Source organism: Pelophylax lessonae, assembly GCF_965119305.1.
Source record: "Pelophylax lessonae genome assembly, chromosome: 6".
Taxonomy (NCBI): Eukaryota; Metazoa; Chordata; class Amphibia; order Anura; family Ranidae; genus Pelophylax; species Pelophylax lessonae.
This window is the reverse complement of record NC_138773.1, coordinates 117,545,208-117,565,525: the sequence shown is the minus strand read 5'-3', so window position 1 is coordinate 117,565,525 and position 20,318 is coordinate 117,545,208. Positions and strand designations below refer to the sequence as shown.

General features: G+C 46.6%; 1 protein-coding gene across 4 annotated transcripts in view; it reads right to left on the bottom strand.

Annotated features, from left to right (window-relative positions):
- The window catches only part of SMG1 (SMG1 nonsense mediated mRNA decay associated PI3K related kinase), a 795,166-nt gene that overhangs the window by 635,554 nt on the left and 139,294 nt on the right, over window positions 1-20,318 (bottom strand). For all 4 annotated transcript variants that reach the window (XM_082260927.1, XM_082260924.1, XM_082260925.1 and 1 more), the window contains exons 13-14: window positions 15,821-16,090; window positions 2,086-2,216 (exon numbers count right to left, since the gene is read on the bottom strand). In XM_082260927.1, coding sequence (XP_082117053.1) covers window positions 2,086-2,216; window positions 15,821-16,090 — 401 coding nt within the window. The remainder of the gene's footprint in view (window positions 1-2,085; window positions 2,217-15,820; window positions 16,091-20,318) is intronic.

Below are 20,318 nucleotides of genomic sequence, written 5' to 3'. Positions count from 1 at the left end.
ACCCCCTTAAATTTTTCACTCTTTGTTATATTGCAGCCATTTGCTAAAATCATTTAAGTTCATTCTACACATAGCACCCCGTACTGACAGAAAAACACAGAATTGTTGACATTGTTGCAGATTTATTAAAAAAGAAAAACTGAAATATCACATGGTCCTAAGTATTCAGACCCTTTGCTCAGTATTTAGTAGAAGCCCCCTTTTGATCTAATACAGCCAGGAGTCTTTTTGGGAAAGATGCAACAAGTCTTTCACACCTGGATTTGGGGATCCTCTGCCATTCCTCCTTGCAGATCCTCTCCAGTTCTGTCAGGTTGGATGGTAAACTTTGGTGGACAGCCATTTTTAGGTCTCTCCAGAGATGCTCAATTGGGTTTAAGTCAGGGCTCTGGCTGGGCCATTCAAGAACAGTCACGGAGTTGTTGTGAAGCCACTCCTTCGTTATTTTAGCTGTGTGCTTAGGGTCATTGTCTTGTTGGAAGGTAAACCTTCGGCCCAGTCTGAGGTCCAGAGCACTCTGGAGAAGGTTTTTGTCCAGGATATCCCTGTACTTGGCCGCATTCATCTTTCCCTCGATTGCAACCAGTCGTCCTGTCCCTGCAGCTGAAAAACACCCCCACAGCATGATGCTGCCACAACCATGCTTCACAGTTGGGACTGTATTGGACAGGTGATGAGCAGTGCCTGGTTGTCTCCACACATACCGCTTAGAATTAAGGCCAAAAAGTTCTATTTTGGTCTCATCAGACCAGAGAATCTTATTTCTCACCATCTTGGAGTCCTTCAGGTGTTTTTTAGCAAACTCCATGCGGGCTTTCATGTGTCTTACACTGAGGAGAGGCTTCCGTCGGGCCACTCTGCCATAAAGCCCCGACTGGTGGAGGGCTGCAGTGATGGTTGACTTTCTACAACTTTCTCCCATCTCCTGACTGCATCTCTGGAGCTCAGCCACAGTGATCTTTGGGTTCTTCTTTACCTCTCTCACCAAGGCTCTTCTCCTCCGATAGCTCAGTTTGGCCGGACGGCCAGCTCTAGGAAGGGTTCTGGTCGTCCCAAACGTCTTCCATTTGAGGATTATGGAGGCCACTGTAATCTTAGGAACCTTAAGTGCAGCAGAAATCTTTTTGTAACCTTGGTCAGATCTGTGCCTTGCCACAATTCTGTCTCTGAGTTCTTCAGGCAGTTCCTTTGACCTCATGATTCTCATTTGCTCTGACATGCATTGTGATCTGGAAGGTCTTATATAGACAGGTGTGCGGCTTTCCTAATCAAGTCCAATCAGTATAATCAAACACAGCTGGACTCAAATGAAGGTGTAGAACCATCTCAAGGATGATCAGAAGAAATGGAAAGCACCTGAGTTAAATATATGAGTGTCACAGCAAAGGGTCTGAATACTTAGGACCATGTGATATTTCAGTTTTTCTTTTTTTAATAAATCTGCAACAATGTCAACAATTCTGTGTTTTTCTGTCAGTATGGGGTGCTATGTGTACTTTCATGAGGAAGAAGAATGAACTTAAATGATTTTAGCAAATGGCTGCAATATAACAAAGAGTGAAAAATTTAAGGGGGTACATATATATATATATATATATATATACATATATACATACATATATATATATATATATATATATATATATATATATACATATATATATATATATACATATATATACATATATATATATATACATATATATATATATACATATATACATACATATATATATATACACACACACGATATATAGGTCACTGCACACTATAATAAAACCCAGTGTAACGTAAAGACAGGCTTCAGGTTAAATCTCTGCCCATCAGTCACGCTCCTCTGACATGCTTCACCCACATTGGGCTTAAATCGTAGAACACATCTGTGAATAAGCCCAATGTGGGTAACAAAAAACAAAAAAAAGTCAAGGAGCGTGACCAATGGGTGGTAATTTGAGCTATATTGGATCTTGGAGAGAGATGTGCTCAAGTTTCTGAGAGCATCCAAATACAGAGCGTAAACCTGGGAGACCAATACTGTGGGCTTGTTAAGGCATTTTCAAGTAGAAACGGTATTAGATAGAATACCTTGTACAATGTGAATACAACGTATAAAGCACTGCATACTGCACTGATGGGTAGTGAACAGCTATATCCTCATGAACGATCATTAAATTCTTGCTCAGTAAAGCAAACACTGTAGGAGAGAGTGCCCACATCTAAGAAGCAACAAAAAAGAGGTTACATTTCAGTGTTAGAAAAAACAACAATACACATATTAAATATTGTTCTACTACATAGTCATTAAGACAACAGCAAAGAACCTAAAAAAAAAAGTAAAAATTTCTTGTTAAGGATAAGTTCACTTTTTAAAAAATGAATGCACATTTTTTTGCAGGAAAAAAAAAAATGGGATTTTTGACTTACCGTAAAATCCATTTTTATTCTGATGTTCATTGACGGACACATCTCTTTATCTTCTTGACCACCGGGTTACACTGCCCGATACAGGAGTAGGACACTAGGCAGGAAAAAGCTCGACTATGCCTATGGGGCAGTCCAAGGGGGTATACTCCCACTCTCAGCTATAGGCACTAGTTTTGTTACAAGCAGTGTCAGAAGAAAGCCGACTCCACAGAGGGGTAAGTGCTGTGTCCATCAATAAACATCAGAGAAATGGATTTTACGGTAAGTCAAAAATCCCATTTTCTCTTTCGTTCATTGACGGACACAGCTCCTTGTCTTCTTGACCATTGGGGCATCCCAAAGCAGTGTTAAACATGAGGGGTGAGAACAGCAAGAAAAAATTCCCACAGCTATACCGTAGCCAACCAGGTAACATGGAGCGCAACCATAAACAACTGGAGCTCACCTGAAAAAAACAATGCACCCTTAAAGAGGAACAGGTCCTCGAAACAGCAGCCTGCAAATCATTGCAGCTCAAAGAAGCATCCGCAGATGCCAACACATCCACTTTATAGAACTTTGCGAAAGTGTGCACAAACAACCAGGTGGCTGTCTTGCAAACCTGCATCACTGACATCCGATGACAGAAGGCCCAGAAAGCACTATGCACCAGAATAGTGTGCCTTAACAGGGAAAGGAGGAACCTGACTCTTAATTGAATAGGCCTGAATCACTGTCTAATCCATCTGGAAATGGTCACCAGCAGAAGCAGCCAACCCTTTTAAGGTCCATCTGTGATTACAAATAGGGAGCCTGACTCTCTAAAAGACTCTGTAGCTGCCAGGTACACACTGATTGCCCGAACCACATCCAGGGAATGCAAGGCAATTTCTTCAGGATGTTTAGGCCTAGGACCTAGGGAAGGCAATACAATGTCTTCATTCAAATGGAAATCAGAGACGACCTTTGGAAGGAACGATGGAGAGGGAGAAAGAACCACCTTATCTCTATGAACTACCAGGTAAGGTGGACGACAAGACAACCCTGACAGTTCCGACACACTGCGCGCAGAAGTAATAGCCACCAAAAAGGCCACCTTCTGGGACATCGTAAGTAGGAAAACCTCCCAAAGACTTTCGAAGGGAAGATTCTTAACTGACAGCACCAAATTGAGGTCCCACGGTGGCAATGGAGAGCGCATGGGAGGAGCTAAGTGTCGAACTCCCTGGATAAAAAGGTATGCACCAACGAATGTGTAGCCAATGGACATTGAAAGAAAATCACTAAGACCGAAACCTGGCCCTTGATGGTACTCAAAGGCCAGGCGCTGCTCAACCCCCCTTTGGAGGAAAGCCAATATCCGAAAAACCGAAAAGGAGCGAGGGTGAACCCCAGGAGACTCACCACGCAATGAACATCTTCCAAGTACGATGGTAGATTTTCTCCTCTTTAACAGGGTAGGAATCAGATTCAGATAAACCTCTATCCTTCAGCACCTGGCTTTTAGGAGCCAAGCTGTTAAAGCCAGCGGCTGTAAAGCAGGATGGAAGATTGGCCATTGGGACAGCAGATCTTCCCTGAGAGGAAGTCTCCAAGGAGCATCGGCGACCAGCCATACCAGAGTGGCAAACCAAGACCGGCGAGGCCAGTCTGGAGATATGAGAATGACCAGAATCCCTTCTGCCTTGATCCTGCGTAGGAGTCTAAGGGGGGGGATTAAGTCAGACGATACCTGTTCCAAGGAGCCACTAAGGCGTTTGTGGCATCATGTCCAGACAAAGCTACGCATTGGTTTTGCGAAACGCTTGGACGTCATCACCTACCGAGACGCCACCTTTTGTATCCCCAGATAGGAGGCGAGCTCCACAATAGCAGGCTGGGTCTGACCAGCCGAGACAAGCAAATGACAACCTGGTCAGATTGATTCTCAATCCTTTACACTGGCATATGCCAGTTCAGCAGGACACCACCAGTAATAATTTCTGTGGTGGCCGACGTTTACATATGGTGCCATTTCTTCTTAAACTATCCAGTCTCTGCGCTTACACTGGTGTATAACTCCACTATTGCAGTGTCCATCGTGGATGATGTAGTATATATACATAGTATCACAGCACGAATTCAGATTTCTAAACATCACCACCTATACTAAAAAATGAACTCTTCCTTGGATAAACCTTCAGAACTGCTCATCATCGGGATCATCACAGAGCCAAATATTCTTTGTTATTGGGCTATGCCATAGTGTATCACCAGGGGGTTCTCTACACCATATGGTTCCTCTATACCAGTGATGGCGAACCTTGGCACCCCAGATGTTTTGGAACTACATTTCCATTACACTGCAGAGTGCATGAGCATCATGGGAAATGTAGTTCCACAACAGCTGGGGTGCCAAGGTTCGCCATCACTGCTCTATGCTCTCCTCATTTCTGTCTCCAGCCTCTCCAGCTCGAGCTCCCAGGGGTCCAAACAGGGAAACTCCACATTTACCTCATCATTGATAGGACACAAATATGGCAATTGCCGGTTGGAATTTGCCTATATGGAATCATCTCTGGCGTCCGGACTAACTATTTTTGTTCCTATTGTATGTATTCATGTTTTGTGGTTCTTCCTCCATTGCGAGTTTGAATACTCGCATTTATGTGGGTTGGGTTATTTTTCTGTCCGGTATAATCTTTGACGTTAGTATATTCTATTTTGATATGTTTCCACTGTGAACAAAAGTAATATTAGAACAAAATATTTATAAACCATGCCCTTCTGCCACTTTTTGCCAACACTATACCTGCCTGCTTTTTCTGTGCTTTCACAGGATGCAAATTTTTGCAAGATCTTCCTAGAGGTAGATTTTTTAGCCTTTAAAACGGTAGGAATCACCAATTCAGATAAACCTCTATCGCTGGCAGTTAGAAGGTTGTAATTGTGCACAATGAACACCTTTTTGAAAACAATTTTTAGTGCATTTTTAGCCATTTTGCCAAGGCTTCGATGAAGAAACCTCAAGGCACCCCCGGTGCCTGGGCACACTGGTTGAAAAAGGTCGGTCTAGACTCTTCCAGTGTCCAGATATCCTGAGCAAAATATTTTTTTAAAGGTTTTTTTTATTAATAAGAACTGAACAAAAAGTAACAACATAGTCACAGAGCAAGCATCACAGAAGACAATGAGCTATATAAAAAGAAAATAGTCATACAGACAGAAAGAATACAAAATATAAGAAACCATTCCCGAGATGGTACTTCTAGACAATGCCCTCCCGCTCACCTCCTCCATTTTTGTGTTTTGTTTTTTTTTTTCTTTTCCTGAGCAGAATATTTGCTGAGAACGCCTACCCAGCCGAACAGACAGGCATCCGTGGTGACCACTGTCCAATACAAAAGGGAGGAAGGATTTGCCCAGCTGAAGCACCACAGAAAGAAGTCACCATATCAGTGACTCTTGTTCCCCAGCTCAGCCGGATCCGATTGTCCAGAGAAAGCGGATTCTTGTCCCATTTGGCCAGAATTTTCTTCTGCAGGGACCTTGTATGGAACTGTGCAAACAGAACCGCTTTGAAGGCAGACACCATCAGGCCCAGCACCGCATGCAAGGCCGGAGGGATTACCATCTGCTGGACAGCAGGAGACGAATTACAGCCTGCAGATTCTGGAGTTTGTCCAGAGGAAGGAGCACTGTCTAAGGCCGAGATCAGAGTCAGACCCAGATAGTCCAGCTTTGTGGACAGAACCCGAGCAGACTTCTGAAAATTCAGAATCCAACCGAACTCCCTCAGAGTTCGTGTATCAATTTCCAGGTTTTCCACCAGAGCAGTAGGAGACCCTGCTTGCAGAAGGAGGTCATCCAAGCAGCCAGTTCCACAATACCCCATTGGTGTAACAATGCTAGCACCAAGGCCAACACTTTAAGACCCAAGGAGCAGCAGCAAGAGCAAAGGGTAACGTTACAGTGCCTTGCGAACGTATTCGGCCCCCTTGAACTTTGCGACCTTTTGCTACATTTCAGGCTTCAAACAAAGATATAAAACTGTAATTTTTTGTGAAAAATCAACAAGTGGGACACAATCATGAAGTGGAACGAAATTTATTGGATATTTCAAACTTTAACAAATAAAAAACTGAAAAATTGGGCGTTCAAAATTATTCAGCCCCTTTACTTTCAGTGCAGCAAACTCTCTCCAGAAGTTCAGTGAGGATCTCTGAATGATCCAATGTTGACCTAAATGACTAATGATGATAAATAGAACTCACCTGTGTGTAATCAAGTCTCCATATAAATGCACCTGCACTGCGATAGTCTAAGAGGTCCCTTTAAAGCGCAGAGAGCATCATGAAGAACAAGGAACACACCAGGCAGGTCCGAGATACTGTTGTGGAGAAGTTTAAAGCCGGATTTGGATACAAAAAGATTTCCCAGGCTTTAAACATCCCAGGGAGCACTGTGCAAGCGATAATATTGAAATTGAAGGAGTATCAGACCACTGCAAATTTGGGAAGACCTGGCCGTCCCTTTAAACTTTCAGCTCATACAAGGAGAAGACTGATCAGAGATGCAGCCAAGAGGCCCATGATCACTCTGGATGAACTGCAGAGATCTACAGCTGAGGTGGGAGACACTGTCCATAGGACAAAAATTAGTTGTATACTGCACAAATCTGGCCTTTATGGAAGAGTGGCAAGAAGAAAGCCATTTCTTAAAGATAGCCATAAAAAGTGTAGTTTTAAGTTTGCCACAAGCCACCTGGGAGACACACTAAACATGTGGAAGAAGGTGCTCTGGTCAGATGAAACCAAAATCTAACTTTTTGGCAACAATGCAAAACGTTATGTTTGACGTAAAAGCAACACAGCTCATCACCCTGAACACAACATCCCCACTGTCAAACATGGTGGTGGCAGCATCATGGTTTGGGCCTGCTTTTCTTCAGCAGGGACAGGGAAGATGGTTAAAATTGATGGTTAAAAATGATGGAAAGATGGATGGAGCCAAATACAGGACCATTCTGGAAGAAAACCTGATGGAATCTGCAAAAGACCTGAGACTGGGACGGAGATTTGTCTTCCAACAAGACAATGATCCAAAACATAAAGCAAAATCTACAATGGAATGGTTCACAAATAAACATATCCAGGTGTTAGAATGGCCAAGTCAAAGTCCAGACCTGAATCCAATCGAGAATCTGTGGAAAGAACTGAAAACTGCTGTTCACAAACGCTCTCCATCCAACCTCACTGAGTTCGAGCTCTTTTGCAAGGAGGAATGGGCAAAAATTTCAGTCTCTCGATGTGCAAAACTGATAGAGACATAACCCAAGCGACTTACAGCTGTAATCGCAGCAAAAGGTGGCGCTACAAAGTATTAACTTAGGGGGCTGAATAATTTTGCACGCCCAATTTTTCATTTTTTTATTTGTTAAAAAAGTTTGAAATACCCAATAAATTTTGTTCCACGTCATGATTGTGTCCCACTTTTTGATTCTTCACAAAAAATTACAGTTTTATATCTTTATGTTTGAAGCCTGAAATGTGGCAAAAGGTCGAAAAGTTAAAGGGGGCCGAATACTTTCGCAAAGCACTGTACAAACGGATAATGCTCCTCTCCCACGGCAAAGCGGAGGAAGCCCTGGAGACCGACACATATTGGAATGTGAAGGTAAATGTCCTTGAAGTCAATGGAGGCAAGAAAATTCCCCTTAATGCAGGGAAGCCACTCCATTCTGAATTTCTGCACCAGCACATAGTTCAGCACCTTGAGGCCCAGAATTGAACACACCTTGCCTTCCTTCCTGGGAACTGTAAAAAGGTTTCAGTAAAACCCCTGAAAACGTTCCAAAGTCAAAACCAGACCATCACCCTTTAAAGTAAAAGGTCTTGCACAGCCCCAAAAAGCCTGTAAACGGACCGGGGACAGTCGCACGTTGGAAGAAAGAACCTTACCAGAGGGCAAGAACGAAACTCGATCTTGTAGCCAGACCAAATTACTTTGTGGACCCACCTGACTTGTACCAGGGGAGTCCAGGGGTCCAGGAACCAACAAAGACGTCCACACACCCCAGATACGGGCGAGGGTGCACCTCCATGCTGAAGGGGCTTTGTTTGAAGGGCATGGAGAAGCCTGCTCTTGACTTGCCAGACCAAGTTCCCTAGGATCCTCCAGAGGAGCCCACGAAGGGCTCCGATCCCTTGTCAGTCTACCCTGAGGGACAAAAAGAACGCATGAGCTGAGGGGAGCATACGTCTACGATGAGGGTCCTTGCCCTTAGTAGCCTGCAGAAGAAAGGTACTCTTCCCCCTTTAATGATCTTTTCCAGGGTAGCCCCAAACAGGCGATTTCCTTAAAAGAGAAGATCAGTCAAGGCCTTTTTAGAAGTCTGGTCCATAGACCACCATTTAAGCCGAGCCACTAGGGTAGCCGCATCCAAAGACATCACAGATAAACTGCAACCCCTGCATAAGCTGGTCCGCCAGCTCAGCAAAGGCAGGGGAGAGCTACTCCCCCCTCCAGGTCACGGCACAAAAGCCTAGCCCATTCGGTTACAGTCTGCAACACCAGGGCAATAGTGAATATCGGCCTCAGTGCTGAACCAGCCAGGGTGTACATATTGCGGGCCACAGCCTCCACCTTCCTGTCAGCCGGGATCCGTTAACCCGAATAATGGTTGCCTTGTTTAATCTGGAAAACTGAATTTTTGTAAAATCTTACCGTAAAATTCCTTTCTCTGAGTCCTCTGACAGTCGCCGCCCACTCATTCAGTCTTCACCAATGGTATGTCCCAAAGCAGTGTAGACATGAGGGGTGGGAAAACGTAACCGTCACAAAAGGCAACGCAGTACCCATGCCAGAGAAAGGAACCTTACGTGAACAGAAAGGTGTCCACTGGGCAACAGAAAAGCTCAACTGGAGTAACAACCCAGGAAAGCAAACAAACAAGGGGTAAACAACCCCAACAGCCAGGGACCCGCAAAACCAGGGTCCCCTTAAGGCACTGCCGCACACAGAACTTTGCGGCCAAAGGAGGCATCTGCCGATGCCAGAACATCAAGTTTGTAGAACTTTGAAAAGGTGTGCACTGACGACCAAGTCGCAGCCTTGCACACCTGGGCCCCCGAAGTCGGATGCCGGAAGGTTAAGGACGCACTCACCGCTCTGGCAGAGTGCGCCTTGACAGGGAAGGGTGGTGCCCGTTCCTTAATTGAATAGGCCTGTACAATCGTCTGTCTGATCTATTTTGAAATGGTTGCCGCAGACGCAGCCATACACCTCCGAGGTCCCTCAGGAAGGACAAAAAGAATCCGACTTCCGAAAGGATTCAGTGGACGACAGGTAAACCCTGATCACCCTGACAACATTCAAGGAATGTAAAGCAAACTCCTTAGGATGTTTAGGATTCGCACAAAGCGAAGGCAAAACAAAGTCCTCATTGGAGGTGAAAATCAGAAACCACCTTTGGAAGGAAGGACTGATTGGGTCGCAAGACCACCTTATCCCTATGAACCACCGGATAAGGGGAGCGGCAAGACAAAGCCGCCAATTCCGACACTCTGCGTGCAGAAGTGATCGCCACTAGAAAAGCAACCTTTTTTGACAGCAGAGGCAAAGAGATTTCCCTGATGTTTTCAAAGGGAGGACGTTGCAAAACGGACAGAACCAAGTTCAAGTCCCAAGGAGGTAGAGGCGCCCTTCGAGGAGGGACCAAGTGACGCACACCTTGAATAAAGGTGCGAATCAAAGAGTTAGACGCCAAGGGGCGCTGAAAAAGGACAGCAATTGCAGACATCTGGCCCTTAATCGTGGTCAACGCCAGGCGCTGATCCACACCAGTTTGTAGGAAGGCCAACACCCTCGCCACCGAGTAGGCACGAGGAGGGAAGCCTCTGGATTCACACCAGGCAAAATAAGCCTTCCAGGTACGGTAATAGATCTTACCGGACGAGGCTTTCCTAGCCTTGAGCAAAGTAGGAATGACCTCAGATGAGACCCCCGTCTCTCAGAACCTGGCTTTCAACAGCCATGCCGTTAAAGCCAGCGAATGTAAAGCAGGATGGAAGATCGGTCCCTGAGACAGTAGATCGTCTCGTAACGGTAGCCGCCATGGAGGCTCGACGGCCAGTTGAATGATGTCCTCGTACCAGGACTTCGGTTTCCGAAACCAACCTGCGCAGGAACCTGGACAACAACTGAATCAGGGGAAAGGCATATATCACCAGCGCATCCGAGGCGTCTGCCAGAGGATCGCGCGTTCTTGCCACGAACCTTCCCACCTTGTTGTTTAGCCGGGACGTGAACAGATCCACATCCGGGGATCCCCATTTCACACACAGCATTTGAAACACCTCCGGGTGCAGGGACCATCCCCCCTGGTTCAGGGTCTGGCGCTCAGATAATCGGTCTGCCAGTTCTCCACAATCGGAATGTGAACTGCCGAAATCGCCGGGACGTGAGTCTCGGCCCAAGACAGAATACTGGTCACTTCCTGGGCTGCCCGGGCACTCCTGGTGCCCCCTTGGTGATTGATGCAAGCCACCGCAGTGGCGTTGTCCGTCTGCACCTGTACAGGGCGGCCCTGAAGACGATCCGACCAATGGAGCAGGCACAGCCTGATCGCTCGCAATTCCAAGATGTTTAGCGGTAGGGAGGATTCCTCCACCGACCAAGTGCCCTGGGCAGACAGGTTGCCCAGAACGCCACCCCAGGCTGGCATCCGTGGTAATCACCGTCCACAGCAATGGCCGGAAGGATTTCCCCTCTGCTACAGCCGGGGCCTGGAGCCACCACAGAAGATCCATTCTGGTTTGGCGACTCAGACACCCTCAGGTCCAAGGACTGAGGGAGCCTGTCCCATCTGGCCAGTATCTCCACCTGGAGAGATCGCGTGTGAAACTGTGCAAACGGTATGGCCTCGAAGGCCGACACCATCAAACCCAGGTACCGCATACAGGTCCTGAGTGACGAGGACTCGTCCCTGAGGGACCTCATCTCCTCCCGCAGGGTCCAGAGCTTGTCCTCCGGCAGAAACACCTTCGCCTGGGCGGAGTCCAGGACCATCCCCAAATACGGGAGACGAACCTAAGGCTGGCCATACACTATACAATTTTCTTATTCAATTTCCTTTAGATTTACCTTAAACTACGTAGTGCAAGGGCCTGCCTGACTGCATACAAATTGAAAGTGTTCAGGTTTGACCCTATATTACATGGTTTTGGTAAATCTAAAGGAAAGTTGAACAAGAAAATTGTATAGTGTATGGCCAGCCTAAGGAGACAAAGTCGACTTCTGAACGTTGATGGTCCATCCAAACTCCTGGAGCGTCTGAACCGCAGTGGATAGATCACGCAGCAGGCTCTGACTGGCACTCGATCTTAACAGGAGATCGTCCAGATATCCCAAGACCGCAATGCCCTGTGCCCGTTAACAGGCCCAGAACAAGAGCCAGCACTTTGGTAAACACCCTTGGAGCCAAAGCGAGACCGAAAGGCAACGCCACAAACTGATAGTGTTCCTCCACGATAGCGAATCGGAGGTACCTCTGATGACCCTCAAATATGGGGATGTGTAAATACGCATCCTTTAGGTCGATGGAAGCCAGGAAATCTACCTGGCTCAAGGAGGCCACCACGAAACGGAGGGATTCCATGTGGAATTTTTGAATGCGCACAAAGCAGTTCAGAGCTTTCAAGTCCAGAATCGGATGCACCTTGCCCTCCTTTCTGGGCACAGTGAAAAAAATTTGAATAAAACCCCCGAAATCTTTCCCGATGAGGCACCGGGATGATAACCCCCTAGGCGAGGAAATCCTGCACCGCCCGATGAAGATCGTGCAACCGATCTGGGGTCAAATGAAGATTTGAGGGAAAGAATCTGTCCGCCGGCCGCGAAAAGAATTCGATCTTGTAGCCCGATCAAATGATTTCCTGAACCCACCTGTCCGGAATCCGGAGCAGCCAAGGTTGGAGAAAACCGCACAGACGTCCCCCCATGCCTGAAACGGGTGAGGATGCCCCTCCAGGCAGTGGCGCACTGGGCCGCCGCACCAGCCTGGGCGGCCTTTGGCTTGCCCGCCCAGGGCTTTCTCTGCCCACCCTGGCCCTTGAAGGCACGAAAGGACACCTGGTTTGGTTTAAAGGAAGGGCCTCGCTTACCGCGGAAGAACTTACCCCTAGGATTCTGGGGCAGCAGAGTGCTCTTGCCCCCAGTGACCCCTTTAACCAATTCATCCAGGGATTCCCCAAAGACGATTCCCCGCATAAGGGATGTCAGCTTTTTAACCAAGTCAAGCGACGGTTAAGTACCGCGACCGACGACAGGCGAGCCACCAACGGGGCCTCATCCAAGGCCGCTTCACACAGATAAATGACCCCTTGGTGAATATGGTCCACCATCTCCAAGGTAGTGGGGGGGGGGGGGGGCAGAATCAGACACGAGGGTGCGTCTGAGCACCTTAGCCCAATCTGCCACAGCCTGAGCCATCATGACGGAAGCGAAAATAGGTTTCAGCATAGAACCCGCCACCATATAGGAATGGCGGGTAAGGGATTCCAGCCTCCTATCGATAGGGTCCTGGAACACCGGAGAATCCTCGGTGGGTACCAGAGTGGCTCTGTTCAATCTGGACACAGTGTGATCCACTTTAGGAGCCACAGACAAGCGCAAATCTGTAGGAGACGCAAAGGGGTAACGGACTTGAAACCGTTTAGGCACCAAAAAAAATTTAGCTTCAAATTGCACCATTGTTCATTCACAGTTTCGTGGAACTCAGCGGGGCAAGGGAACACCTGCGCTGCCTTACGGGATCTGCGGGTACCAAAAGAGAACCGTTTGCCCGGAGGATTGGGCTCATCCTCTAAATGTAGTGTATCCTTAATAGCAGTAATCAGCGCAGCCATAGCTACGCGTTCTTCGGCCGTCTCAGGGGGGGAAGCATTCCCCTCATCCTCCCCCTCCCCTTCAGACTGTGAAGAATGAGACCCCTCAAGGGGCACACTGTCTACGGCAACCATATCAGAATCGGAATCAGATGAAAGAGAAAGCCTAGGCCTCTTCTTAGTTTCCCGTTCAGCCATCAAAAGATCCACTTTGGATGCTTAAGTCGCAAGTGCAGCAGCCAGAGCAGGCAGAGCAGAAGATCCAGAGGAACCTGAATCATCCACTAAGGCTGGGGGAAATTTGCTGTCCATGGACACCATAAGGAAAAAAAATTTTTTTTTTTAAGGTACTGGCCCCTTTAAGCGCACAGCGATCCCACCGCAGTACACCCCTATGAAGGACTATGCAAGCAGACCCCGCAAGTAGGAATGAGCTGACAGCCGGAGATATTCCCCACAAAAAACAGCAAGGACAGAACCAACAAGTGTTACTATGCAGCATGCCCACACCTAAAATGGCGGTTTTTTAACCCGCAGCGGTCGCTGCACATGTCTGCACCGCCAACCATATACATAGTGTCACTCAGGAGAGGGACCCCCACAAACCCCCCACATAGCGTTCCAGCTGCGATAGAGCCCCCGCAGGGACCGGGATTAAGGGAGCCCCAAACACACAGACATGAGGGGATACCACAGACTGCCAGCCCCAGACAGAGGCCCCACACAGAATGTACTTACCGTACCCGATAGCGTGGGTGCCTCTCATCGACGGGAAGCCTCCTACCCCAGGTGGTGGGGGTGCCGTCAGTCAAGCAACGCACGGAACCGTGGGTGAGACGTCCAAGCGAGGTGGCCACCTCGCAGGCGTTCATCCCTGAGGACAGGGATAGGTCGTTTGCGAGGCCAGGGCGTACGCATAGCGTGCTAAAACGCTCGATCATCGAGCTGGGACTCCATAAGGCCCTCTGTCCTGGAACACCAGGACAACCAGTGCGACTCCCAGCTCCGCAACGCCGTCGTCATCCGAAGAATTGACTAACTAAATGCTGAGAAATAAACAGCTAGTAGTGTAAGAAAACACACATGAGAAAATAAAATCTTAAAAACAGAAGAAAAGGCTGAGACCGTAGCCCCAGCACAGGGAGAGCCTATCTTACTCCTAACTAGGCAGAAGACAAACTGAGTTGGGATGGCTGATAGCAGGGGGGTATTGGACCAGTGGGACAGCCCCCATAGGTGTCTATGTAAATTACTTTGTTTTTAACAAGTCTTATGCCTAGCTTGCTCCTATGGATAAGAGGTCAATACCCATTGGTGAAGACTGAATGAGTGGGCGGCGACTGTCAGAGGACATAAGGGGCCACCACCAGTGGAACAGTCCATACCATACCAGACGGGCACCGCTCCAGACAAAACCTCGTCTCCATCGAAATGGGGGGGTCTGTCGGCCAGCAGGAAGGCTGCGAGTACGGCCGGGACCCGGCCGTATGCGACCTTGCGAGGGGTTTAACTCCTAGGCCAGCACCGTCCGGTGGGGCTGTGTGGCGGCCGACCTAGCGCAGAGCTGAGGTCCGTGCAGGCTCGCTGGCCAGACTAGGGAGACCATTGGATCTAGATTATCCAGCCCGTCTCTCAGTCCGCCAATTGATTGTAGATCTCACAGGAAAAAAATACAGAAGGAAAAAAAAAAAATTGCCAGGACCAGAGATCCCAGCAAGGAACTAGGTCCATACTCCTGACTAGGCAGGAAAAAAAAAAAAAACTATAGCAAAGAGGGAGTATACCCCCTGGGACTGCACATAGGGGTAGCCAGACTTTTTTCTGCCTAGTGTCCTACTCCTATCGGGGTATTATAAATCAATAGTTAAGATGATCAGGAGCTGTGTCCGTCAACGAACAAAAGAGAAATTTTTTTTTTACTTCTTTATGACACTTTTTTTTAGGGAAGGAGTAGGGGTACAACGTATCACATACTCATTCACCTTATTGTTAAAGAGGGCTTCCAGATTCCGATAAGTCCCCCGCAACCACCAGCCAGAGTTGTGAGGAAGAAGCCCTGCCAAGCTGCATACTCGGAAAAGGATCTATTATAGACTTATCATTTTGGAGTGGGGTTCCCCTTTAAATACGCACCAGACCCGAAAGGGCCTGGTATGTATTGGGGGTACCCCCCAACCATTCTTTACACAATTTTTTTTATGGTCAGGAATGTTTTGTTTTTTTTTTTGTTTTTTTCTTACATTCAGCTGTCAGCTGAGTCATCCATTGTTCGGGATGTGGTGGCCAGGTTCCTGGGCCTGCTCCTCAACAACCGGCAAATCTTAAATACGCCAGTGGCTGCCTCTCTAGAAATTCGCATTTGAAAAGCATCTAAATCGCAGCTGAATTATTGAACAGCTGCTTAGGAAATTTGCAGTGAAAACTGTGGGGAAATTCGCACCAGCCATGTGAAACTTGCCTAAGTGAGTAAAGTTTAGAGTTATAGTAAGACTATAAATAGAAAAAACTACTACAGGGGGGGGAAAAAAAAAATGTATGTATGCCATACATACCCCAATTAGTGAGTTCTTGGCATTTCCAATGGTCGTCAAAATGCTTAAGTCAAAGTCAATAACAAACTTTGCATTGTCCACATTGAATACATGGTTCTTGAAAGCCTCATGTTGAATTTCAGCACAAGCTTCAGGTAGCTGTAAGCAGGTCAAGAGGCTGTTTAAAGCACATGTCATTTCTCCCAAAATCAGTTTGTACGCAGTCTCCAAAACTGGAATGTTCTTCAGGGTCAGTACTGCCTGGTACAGTGAATGTGCTGCATCTATTACCTGAAATTTAAACAGAGAAAGGTCTGTTACATTAAAGCTTCATTTAGACATGCAGTTTGGGGGGGGGGGGGCAACCACCCCTCCCCCCTTTAAGCTGCAATAGGCATGGGAATGTTTTCAGGTTAGTAGCAAAGTTTACCAGACATGTAGCAATCAGTGGGCGGGAAGCTTGCCAAACGTTACACATTCAAGCAAAAGAGCAAGTTGCAAATACCGCGCAACCGTGTGGGGGTAAAAAAGGCAGTAAGGAATTATTGTGCCTCAACATACAAAGGTAACGGTGGTAAATACTAAACCCCTCTGCAAAGGTTTATCATGGGACAAACTGTTCAGTTTATAACCTTGGAGGAAAAACATCTGGGGTCTTCAATCCAATTATGTACATACATTATCAGCCAAAAATCTATTAACACTAGCACGATAACATTGTAAACCCACATTTAATACATTTCTGGCACAAGTAGGACAACAAGAATTAACAAATTTGCCATGTTTATCCATTTTTTGCCTAGAAGGTTGTAAAGAGACACCTGAGCCCACTAGATAACCTACGTGTTCGCTTCCCAGAAGTTAATGTGACAGAAAGAAGATGGTGCAAAGGAAGGCCTTGCCAAAAGTTTAGGAAACAATGAAAATAAATAAAGATGGGGGCCACCAAATAACATGGGCACTAAAAAACCCTGTGTCATCTGTAGGCGAGACGTTGGCCCCCTAGAATAATGCTGTAGAAGTCTGCCTAACCCTAAACACAGACATGGATTTTCGGAAGTTCCTGATTCCCTCAGGTCCAAAGCATCAACAGCCATGGGGCAAAGGACAGGAATCTAAGTCGAAATGCTAAGCATTTTAATGAATGAGGGCAGAACAAGAGAGGATATTTGGGTGACCTTCAGGATGTTGCTGATCAGCCATAGAGAGGATCAGCCTCTCCTCAAACTTCCACCCCCTCTTCCTACCATTCCCGGTGAAGAGATCCTATAAAGTGCTCTGAACATACTCTGTCCCCAGCAGAGTACATGCAGCAGGCAAACCAGGTTAATCCACATGCTGACAATCCAAAAGAGGAACAAAGCCCTCAAGTGATGATGTCAGGTTGCTGCATTCACAAGCCCAAACTTTTTTTTATGTGTGCAAACACTGAAGGCCCCCATATTTTGTAAGGAACAATTTGTTTACATGGATTAGATGCTATACATGGGGATGGGGGTACTCCAGCAATAAGAATGCCCGAGGAACAAGAGGCAGAGACTACCCCAGTCACCTGAAAAATTAGGTCAGGGACTACCTGATCAGCAGATACAGGATCACAGTCCTAGTCAGAACCCAAACAGAGACCACTGAAGCTGGTTGAAGAGAACCAGGATAGAATAGGAAGCTGTGAGATCATTCTTAGGGCAAATCCCCCTCTGCTCCACACTTAATGGAAAAAGGATGAACTCCTCCCCTGCTGACAACTGGGTAAAAGATACACAAGGTGTACAGTGGGTACGGAAAGTATTCAGACCCCCTTAAATTTTTCACTCTTTGTTATATTGCAGCCATTTGCTAAAATCATTTAAGTTCATTCTTCTTCCTCATGAATGTACACATAGCACCCCATACTGACAGAAAAACACAGAATTGTTGACATTGTTGCAGATTTATTAAAAAAGAAAAACTGAAATATCACATGGTCCTAAGTATTCAGACCCTTTGCTCAGTATTTAGTAGAAGCCCCCTTTTGATCTAATACAGCCAGGAGTCTTTTTGGGAAAGATGCAACAAGTCTTTCACACCTGGATTTGGGGATCCTCTGCCATTCCTCCTTGCAGATCCTCTCCAGTTATGTCAGGTTGGATGGTAAACGTTGGTGGGCAGCCATTTTTAGGTCTCTCCAGAGATGCTCAATTGGGTTTAAGTCAGGGCTCTGGCTGGGCCATTCAAGAACAGTCACGGAGTTGTTGTGAAGCCACTCCGTTATTTTAGCTGTGTGCTTAGGGTCATTATCTTGTTGGAAGGTAAACCTTCGGCCCAGTCTGAGGTCCAGAGCACTCTGGAGAAGGTTTTTGTCCAGGATATCCCTGTACTTGGCCGCATTCATCTTTCCCTCGATTGCAACCAGTCGTCCTGTCCCTGCAGCTGAAAAACACCACCACAGCATGATGCTGCCACCACCATGCTTCACTGTTGGGACTGTATTGGACAGGTGATGAGCAGTGCCTGGTTGTCTCCACACATACCGCTTAGAATTAAGGCCAAAAAGTTCTATATTGGTCTCATCAGACCAGAGAATCTTATTTCTCACCATCTTGGAGTCCTTCAGGTGTTTTTAAGCAAACTCCATGCGGGCTTTCATGTGTCTTACACTGAGGAGAGGCTTCCGTCGGGCCACTCTGCCATAAAGCCCCGACTGGTGGAGGGCTGCAGTGATGGTTGACTTTCTACAACTTTCTCCCATCTCCTGACTGCATCTCTGGAGCTCAGCCACAGTGATCTTTGGGTTCTTCTTTACCTCTCTCACCAAGGCTCTTCTCCCCCGATAGCTCAGTTTGGCCGGACGACCAGCTCTAGGAAGGGTTCTGGTCGTCCCAAACGTCTTCCATTTGAGGATTATGGAGGCCACTGTGCTCTTAGGAACCTTAAGTGCAGCAGAAATCTTTTTGTAACCTTGGCCAGATCTGTGCCTTGCCACAATTCTGTCTCTGAGCTCTTCAGGCAGTTTCTTTGACCTCATGATTCTCATTTGCTCTGACATGCATTGTGATCTGGAAGGTCTTATATAGACAGGTGTGTGGCTTTCCTAATCAAGTCCAATCAGTATAATCAAACACAGCTGGACTCAAATGAAGGTGTAGAACCATCTCAAGGATGATCAGAAGAAATGGAAAGCACCTGAGTTAAATATATGAGTGTCACAGCAAAGGGTCTGAATACTTAGGACCATGTGATATTTCAGTTTTTCTTTTTTTAATAAATCTGCAACAATGTCAACAATTCCGTGTTTTTCTGTCAGTATGGGGTGCTATGTGTACATTCATGAGGAAGAAGAATGAACTTAAATGATTTTAGCAAATGGCTGCAATATAACAAAGAGTGAAAAATTTAAGGGGGTCTGAATAATTTCCGTACCCACTGTAGATCTTTTATGGAGGACTTAGTATAAATTCACTTTTGAAACATGGTACACCCGTTATTAGGATGGAACATGTAATGTTCCAGCATCTGCCGCCTCTCCCTGCACCCACTGTCACTATTTGGAAACAGCACAGCTGCACAGGGCTCCACCCAAACGGCCGTGTCATTCATTTACAGTTTCCAGTGAATGAATGCATACAAGTACCATCAGCCACTGTGGCTGAGGGTTTATAGTTTTTGATGAGCTGCAAGGGTGCTGGTGAGCACCCTCATAATCCATTGACCCTTCTCCTCTCAGGTAACTGCCTGCCCATACAAGGGCAGGAGGAGCTGGGCATTGCTCCCATGATCAGCTGATCACGAGTACAATCCTCTTGCAGGCTCCCTGGAAAAAAAAAAAAGTACTTGTTTTTTTAACCATCAAAAATGTGAGTTATATTTTTTAAAAAGGTGAACTCATCCTTTAAGCTGGACCGCCTCACCCACCAGTAACTGGTGGTCTCCAACACTGGAGACAAAGTACAAACCGGCCTGGTCTAACATAATTAGACCCTTCTTGCAGGTGCTTATTATCAGACTCCATAATGCTAATTCCTAAACGGTATTGGCTCACGTTTAAAAATGTTCCTCTTAAAAGAGAAACATCTTGAACATCATTGTGGCCCAGTACCTTTCAGGTTCTTGTTCACACAGAAAACCTTGCATAGTGAGTGTAAAGGAAAGGTCTTTGCAGGGGCTGGAGCTTTAACAGTAAGCTTCTGCTATCAATGTGTGCAAAAAGTTGCGTGCATTTGGACAAAGCCTTGAGTATGAAGGTCCCCCTGAGAACAGGGCAGGGAACTCCCAAGTCCCCCGCCCAAAAAACCTGAGGAAACCTCAGATAAGCTTATAACAAACAGGGTTAACAAGGTTTTAGAATACATGTACCCACTAAGAGGAAAGGGAATAAATGACCCTAGAACGGATAGGGGAGCATGGGCTAGGGTCACCATAGAAGCAAAACTGTCCCCTCTGTGTCCATGTGCAGCCACGTTGCGTGGCAAATAGCAGTAACTAGCCCCAAAGTGAGAGGCACTGCCTCAATTATCTACGAGTCAGTCAGATGGTGCTTATG